General features: G+C 40.3%; 1 protein-coding gene across 1 annotated transcript in view; it reads right to left on the bottom strand.

Annotated features, from left to right (window-relative positions):
- The window catches only part of eya1 (EYA transcriptional coactivator and phosphatase 1), a 62,166-nt gene that overhangs the window by 42,251 nt on the left and 11,541 nt on the right, over positions 1 to 8,374 (bottom strand). The window contains exons 5-7 of the mRNA XM_037694137.1: positions 6,775 to 6,841; positions 6,254 to 6,399; positions 4,160 to 4,282 (exon numbers count right to left, since the gene is read on the bottom strand). Of these exons, the coding sequence (XP_037550065.1) occupies positions 4,160 to 4,282; positions 6,254 to 6,399; positions 6,775 to 6,841 (336 nt within the window). The remainder of the gene's footprint in view (positions 1 to 4,159; positions 4,283 to 6,253; positions 6,400 to 6,774; positions 6,842 to 8,374) is intronic.

The following is an 8,374-nucleotide window of genomic DNA, read 5'->3' on the forward strand; positions in this document are numbered from 1 at the left end:
CTCCCACACCGTGACAAATGTGAAGCAGCTTTCAGAAAAGGCAGAATGACTGGAGAAGGTTGTGTGTGGACGGAGGTGCAGCGTGCGGCAAGGGGCAACGAAAGGTATGAAAGGCAACACAAAAAGAAAAACGGTGCAGTGATTGCAACAGAAGAACAGAAAAGCATCCAAAGATTAGACAGAGCCACAAATGATTTGTCTAGTTTCTGTTTTTTTCCCCTACTTTTTCTTCCTGCAGTTATTTTGCTCTGAACACTTCTTTCTTTGTTTTGTTGAATGGCTTGAGGTGAACAGAGGTATTTTATAAAACTTCTGCACGCTCTGTAGAAAGTTCAACACCAAGTGAAAGTGTGCTGGAACAATAAGGCCGAGACGAGGAGGACTGGGCCTGTGAAGGACAACAAATTAGGCTAATACACAGTTCAAACAGTCATAAAAACTCTCACTGGGAGCGTTTGAGGGTTGCTCTGTGGAGAACAAGGAGCCACATAAAAGCTGCATGGACCCCTGCTAGCCCAGTGAGAATAAGCCCATGCTGTTGGGAGTGGTGGTGCTGGTTATAGAGGTGGTGGAGGGGTTGTGGTTCCCCGGGGGGCATGTTTGCTCTCCCTCCCCCTGTCCTTCTGCAGTTAGTTCACTCACTCAAGACCAGACACCATCCCGCCCTCCTCTCCTCCTTCCCTCCTGCCTTCTGGCTCCACAATTGGAAGTCCATTTGCTTTGCTTGATCAGTCCCCTTGCCATGGGCTATGTCTATCATCAGTGCACAATATTTGTAGCAGAAGTTCCTACGCCTCACTTGGGAATAGACTATCAAGTCCAGATGGGACTCTAAACAAAAAATAAAAAGGGCAACCACGGCTTCAGCTTCTTCAGAAAGCATGATCATTTAGGACAGAATGCTTGAATCCAATTATTCACCTAATTAGCATCTGCTCAGTCTGCCTGTAATGTTCTTATCTCTTCAAACACATCTTATGTGTTAGTTTTTACGAACGGTACATACAGAGCAAAAAAGGATCACAACAGATGCCAAAAAAAAATCATTTGTTTTGTTTATGATTTTTGTTGCCACAACTTCCGCACCCACACTTCACTCCATGGGATCGGACATGAAAGCAACAAGCAAAAACAATAATTTGATTGCCCTCAGTCTTGACAGCTGGCCACAAGCTGGTTGCAGAGGACACGGACAGAAAGAGGCGTATCAGGTGTGGAAAAGTCTTTGGTTGGGACACCCAGGCCTGAGGCACATCGCCCAGGCAGATCAATAGGCTAGAAAGAGTAATGATGATGGTGTGGCGGACGGCCAGAGCCACAGTTAGAGGACTCAGAGCCAGAAAAGAGGCCAATCTGTCATCTAACAAGGCTGTCAATTACAAATGCACTTAATGCTAACATAGGGCATGAGATAGCAGGAGAGAGTGAAACTGGGTCAGATGGAAGGGAAAAGAAAAACAGAGTTAAGGCATAATACTTAGAAGATGAATGGGAACATAATACTGTCATTGTGAGTTAAACTACTAAGGGCAGAGAAGCAGCTTTTGGAATTTGCTTCACATGCTCGGCTTCTTCCTCCCCCTTCGCTCTCATTCTGCTGGGCCATGTTTAGGTACTCGAGTGCACGCTGCAAAACTCTGACTGTGACCAACTGTTTCTGGTTAATAGGCATGGAAAAGGGAATTACCCCCCCAACATTTGCTGCTGACGGCTGTGTGGACTGTGAACGTGATCGGTAGGACGTTCAGCAACAAGTGGCGATATTTTAAATGTCACATATGCAGGAGAAAATGTTAAAATTGAGCTAACGTGCAGATAATTGTCCCTGCATAGTGTAGTGCAGGTGAGAAGGGGAACTTTACACTCAAGACAGAGCCAGGTCTCATGTAAGCTAAATGTTTGACTGGACAGCAAGCATAAACTAGAAAGTTCCTGCAGAAACTTTGATGGGGACTGCCACGTGGCAGCCATTTTAAAATTTAGACGACAAAAATGCCTACGTTTTGATTTATAATAATTAAGTGCATCTTAAAATATGTGGTGGTAGGAAGAGTTTGTTTGATGACTTTCTGATTTTTCTTCAGGGACCTCTCCACTCTCGGTCATGTGACATCAGAGCTGCAGTTAGAGGGTGACAAGTGTTCAATCAGGTGTTTTGTATGGGAAAAATTGCGTCTGTGTTTGCAAATTCTTCCGATTCTCACTTGCTCTCGTGTGAGGCGAACATTTTTCTTCCCTCTCCTGTTCTCCTCCTGCTTTTTTGTTCTCTGTCTGTGTATTGGAGCTCCTACTTTACACATCTTCCGAAACTAAAACTACTGTCATGGATCTGATCAGCTGGACTTTCAACGTAATCGTCAAAATCTTTTCAACAAAGCGATAGGGTCCTGGAGAGCCCTCATGTCCTGCTGAGATTCACGCTGCAGGATACAGTACGTCTTAGATGTGGGAGCTGATGCGTCTTTAAGTTTTGTCTCAGGAGGACGCCGAAGACATATATAATTTGATTTATGATAACAGGTTTCCTGCTTTTTGGAATTGGCTGGTTCCTGGTCTATCAACATAAAAGAAAACGGCTGTAGCTTATTTGGCCCTCATTAGGCTGCCTGTCTTGTGAATGTTTGTTCGTGCTTCGAGGACTCAAAATCAGCTGATTTACAAGCTAAACTGTAAGATGGAAGCGATTTGTGAGAATCGCAGGCCACCTGCGTCTTCTGGGACTCGCCAGCATGTTGGAAACGATCTTGGAGGAGCCTCATAAGCATGGACCGGTGGAACGCCCACTAATTTGTCAATTTGGGATCTTGAAAGTTCCATTAGGACTCAAGGCTGACAAGAAAAAAACAGTCTGGCTGAAAAAAAAATTAACAATTGTGGCTTTTCTGAATCTGACTTCCCGGTTGGCCTCAAAAACAGACCGACTTATCAAATTTCTCCTGGGAAATGTGTAAACTAAGGAAAAGCTTTGCCTATCGCACCCCACCCCAATGAGAAATTCTGTGGAGGCTTATCAGAACTGTGCCAGCTGACCAACATCTTATCAGGACTATGGTCTATCTGGAAGTGCTTCATGGACAAATCTCACCGCCTTGTCGTCAAATGCATATGTAACGTGTTCATAAATATGCTTGCTGGTAGAGTTTTTTGATGTCTTAAATCATTTAAATCATGTCTTGAAAGGACAAGGTGTGAAGAGATCTTTTTTGTAATGCTACTATCCTCTCCTCATGGCTTTTCCCCCTTTTTTATCTAAAAAAATATGTCTTCTGAAAAGGATAAGAGCTCCAGTAGCAGCAGCAACGTGCACTCCGCCCATATCTCGGATGACTGTACGAACATAATTTCATTGTATTTCAGTACAATGATAACAAAGCTGATTCTGAAATTACGTTGCCATGGTAACTCAAAATGCCAATAATAGTAATAGCACACATCATGGTGCCAAGCCGGTCATTTTGATATAAAATGTATGGGGGTACATGTAGTGGCTTGGGTCACATTAAAATTGACGCAAGAGTAAGATATAAATAAAGTTAAGAAACCCTTTGTTAGGTGGATAATAATAGGTGCTGCCTCTTACTAGGCAGTCCCCAAAAAGTGGGAAAGCAACACACAGCATTCATCTTTATTGGTTTCAAGGCCATAAATCTCTACAGCCTCAGTGCTTAAGCAAATACTAATATGATCACAGGGAGAAAAAAACAAAGACTGGGGAGCAACATGGCTGATGCCTCCTATGTGCCTGCCATTTTTTCCATATGTGTTGATTCTTGTAGGAAGAGAGAAGAGGGAGGCAGTGGCTGTGGCTGCACATTACACAGCCGGGTAACCATCGTCTTGAGTGAGGACAAGATTTGTGTCTTGAGCCGGTCTGGTTGTGTACGCTATGAAATTAGAAACAGAGGCCAGCTTCTCTAATAGTTTTCAAAACGGTACAAAAAAAAGCTAATTTGGTTGGGTAACCAAAGAAGGAATATTTAAACAAAAAACTATATTTGCAAAGATAAAGAGGAAAAAGAACCATCGTGTTTTTAGACTGCTGGTTAAACAAAACGTGCTTTACATTTGTTGCACACGTTGTTAACCCTTTTTTGTGTGTTGGGTTTTTGAGTTTCGCTTAAACTTAGGAAAAACAAAGAGTTCACAAAGATGTTCTCACCCTGCATCTGGTAACTGTAGGGGGCCTGTCCCGTCTGTGGAGTGGTGAAGCCGGAGCTGTAGCTCAGGAAGCCCGTCTGTCCCGGGGATTGGGACTGGCTCAGACCCCCCTCAGTCTTTATGCCTGCCCACAATGGACCTAAATCAGTTAGTGACACCAGATCGGTTTGATGCACAGACAAGAGTCAACACAGTTTTAAATTACACTGGACACAGCAAAGGGACTCCGCCTCTGTCTGTTAGCAAGACACGCTAATCACAATGGCTGAGCTGTGATTATCTGGTAACTGATTTTCACCATTCTCTGCTGTTTAGGAATATTATCTCACACCGGGTTCTGTCACTGAAGGATCTGACTGCTGGGCTGTAAAAACAAACGCATGTTTGTGCTGTCACTGTTTTGTTTACTGATAAAATTAATAACAACTGTTATTAATACCATGTAGGTCGCAAGTGCAACGATGCACAAGCAATGACACATTTGGCTCGTGTTTGTGACTTGCACTGACCACTGTCTTGGCTGATTCAGCCACAGTAGTAGTGTCTACGCAGCCGAACTCCGTTCAAATAAACAGTGTAAATTCCTGCACATATTGGAGAATTTTTCAGGGTCAAAACACTTCACAGACTTTGGACAAATAAAGCCACGCACTGCGAGCTTTCTCTCGCAAACGCCAGAGAAAACCGGTTTCTGTTTTTAGATTTGTATCGCTAATCTTTCTGATCTATCAGGGAAAAAGCTTCACAAGCAAATTCTACATTATTGCACTGACAGAGAAAATACAGGCACTAAACAACAGCTCAGCATCTCTGCACCTCTGGGAACGTAGTTTGGTAGGTCTTGCTTTTGACCTTCAGCAATGAAAATTAATAAATTCCTATTTTTTTCTAATGATTGCTCATAATTGTGTGAATACTTATGTATTTCTTGTTCCACAATTTTTGTGCTATTTCAGCACAAAATCAAAACGTTCAGCTCTTTCAGGACAATCCTGCAATGACATTTGGTATTGGTGCAACTTTAGCTTTTTGAAATATTTAGCCTTTTCTGCCATTTCTTTTCTCATAGAAAAGGAATTGAGTTCATTTTACATACTTCACATCTTTATCTGTTTACAACCTTTTACTGCTCCTTTCACATTTTGTTTCGGTTCAGCTTCTTTCAGCTTCCTTGTGCAAATTTAAACTTTTTTCAGCTACTTTCAGCTAATTTTAGCTGTTTTGTGATCCCTTTATATTCTTTCTGATAACTACAGAATTTTTGTGTTTCTTCTAACTTTTTTCTGTCAATTTCAGCTTGTTCTTTCAGCTTATTTATGCGTTTCACCTTTTTCTGCTATTTTGGCTACTATTTAGCAGTTTTTATGCTAATTGTAGCTTTTCAGCTAATTCCACATTTTTTGCACTCATTTCAACATTTTTCAGGCTAATTCAGCAAAATTGGGCTCTCTCCACTTCCTTCTGGTAATTTTAGCTTCTTTCTGCTGTTTTAGCTACTTTTCGGCTGTTTTTTTGTTGTTGCTAATTTCAGATATTTTCCAGATAATTTACATTTTTTTGTGCTAATTTCTGCTTCTTCCAGTCTAATAGGGAAAACTTGTTCTTTCTGCTTTCTTCTGCAAATTTAAGCTTGTTCTAACTTTTCAGCTATCTTTTAGCTTTTTTTTTTAAGCAAATTGCAGTTGCTTTCAAATTCACGTTTTTTTGTGTGTAGTAATTTCTGTTACTTTCAGCCTAATGAAAATCTTTTTGCTCTTTTCAGCTTTTTTTCTGATAGTTTAAACTTCTTTCTGCATTTTCAGCTACTTTTCAGCTATTGTTTGTTAATTTCAGCATTTGTTTTAGCTAATGTCCTAATTGTTGCGCTCATTTTTGCTTATTTAAACCTTGTTCATCAAATATGCGTTCTTTCATCTTCCTTCTGCTAATTTATGCATGCTCTTCCTTTCAGCTACATTTCAGCATGCTGTTTTTAGCTAACTTCAGCTGTTTTCAGCAAGTTCTTCTGCAATAAGCATTCACACTGCATTTTCGAAGGAAATGCAATTTCTCTTGTTAAAAGTGGAGTTGTATGAGTGATAGATGTAAATCTTACCATAAGCCGAGATCCCATAGGGCTGTCCAGGCTGGGGGTAGCTAGCATACGCTGCAGCCTGCTGCATTCCTGTGGTGTACTGTGTCTGTCCATACGCAGCCATGTTTTGAGATGAAGGCGTGGGGAGAATATGTGGATATGTCCTGCTATTAGAATGAAGACACAAAAAGAAAAGTGAGACAATAATACAGGAAGAAAGAACGCCAAGTTTTACTTATAAATCCACAAAATCAACTTTACTAACTGAAAAATCCCTTTTGATTGGACTGCTGTTATTTCTAAACAGGCAACCACGCCATAGACTCCCCACAGCTCGTATACAGGACGAAAGAACAATAAATGGCAAAGGAAATTCTTGCAGGATAATAATTACAACAGATTTCAGAGTGCACAAACTGAACACATCCAAGCAAACAAAGCCAGTCCGAAAGCCTCAATCTAGCAGAAGGATCTAATTACAGGTCCAAATGAATCTGGATGCTGTTTTTTTTTTTTTAACAGAAAAATAAAAGAAATCTTACTTGGAAGGGTAAATCTGTGGAGAGAACTGGTGAGTTTGTCTTGGGCTGAAGCCACTGGTTCCAATAGCTGAGGAGAGTTGAAAAGAAAAGAGGCAAGCACGTATTTAAATATTAAGAAATAAGGTAAATATTGTACTCTGCCAAAAAGAACTGCTGGATTCCAGGGAAAGAGGAATAACATTGCTTTACTCTATTTATTGTTGTAAACTTATTTAAGGTTGAGCAGTAATACAGCTACATAATTTGGTAAGAACATGGGGGTTTTGTGCTGACGTGGGTTCTGGGGCTACTATGATGAGCAGAGGTGTAACCACCCACTCCATGTCCTATAGCAAGGCTATTCAACTAGTGGCCTAGGGGCCAAATCCAGCCCACAGGTGAACTCAGTTCGGCCCACCAATGGGTTAATTTGTAATAGATTTTAAACCATAAAACAAACTTACCTAATGACAATAACTGCTGGATGTCCGGCCCCTGAACTCTTGGCTTTAGTAACTGTGGCCCCCTGAGCAATTTGATTACATAGCCCTGGCCTATAGCTTCAGCTGCCTTGGACCTTTTTAACCACAACATTGGAAACGACAACTTCTCCTGCAGGTAGATGGCTACTGAATATTCCTTAAACCGGGGTTGTCGAAACTTTTTCATATGTAGGCCACTCGTGGGCCATAAAATTATGAATTTAGCTCTCAACATGAACAATAGTTTGAAGAAAGGACAAAAGTTTACTAATTTGGGTGGAGAAAGGGTTTTAAATTGTTGTAGATCCAAAACATTAAAAACCTCATAAACACTAAGCTTATATATTTTTTTTATTAAAAATGATTTGATTAATTTGATTGTTTTCTTGTGATTGGAAAGTTCATTTTTAGTCCGTTGTCAGCAACAAAAGCGTAATTTGTGTAAGTGTCCTTTTAAAAGGGGGTCGTCCTTTAAAAATCGTCCATCTGTCAGTCGCTACAACAGATTCATAGAAGGTTTGATAAAGTTGATCAACTCGTATGTAGATGACACCACGTTATATGCATTTAAAAATGTTAAATTTCCCTCTTGATTATTTTATCAACTGCAATATTTAGCCAAATTTTATGAATCATTAACCAAAAGTTTCCTTTCTGGTAGAAATGAATAAAGGTTTTTGGTGCTTTGCACCATGAAGTGAAAATAAAAAGGTTATACAGCCACAGGTTTGCATTTTATTTAATACTGCTCATTTTGAGAAGACTGTTTCATCCGTTTTGCTGTTAAACCTGAACATTATATAAAAAAAGGATTAACAACTAATTTGCAGAAAGTCTGCATTGACTTCTTAAGCCTGATGGACAAAATGACACCATTCTTAAACTGCATTTGTGGGCCGCACACAATCACTGCAAGGGCCGCAGATGGCCCCCGGACCTCAATTTGGTGTACTTTTGCTTTAAAACATTGACAGCACCGTTACTCTGTGTTGCTGATTTGCATCGGAACAAGAATATTTGTTTTAAAATTGAATTTACGTGTTCCTGTTATTTCGCAGGAAAATGATCAACTTAAAAAAATAAGTACTTTACATACAAACATATACTTTGGGATGTAAATGATAATTGAAGTCCTAAGT

The sequence above is a fragment of the Nematolebias whitei genome, chromosome 20, assembly GCF_014905685.2.
Source record: "Nematolebias whitei isolate Nwh7 chromosome 20, NemWhi1, whole genome shotgun sequence".
In the NCBI taxonomy this organism is placed as follows: domain Eukaryota; kingdom Metazoa; phylum Chordata; class Actinopteri; order Cyprinodontiformes; family Rivulidae; genus Nematolebias; species Nematolebias whitei.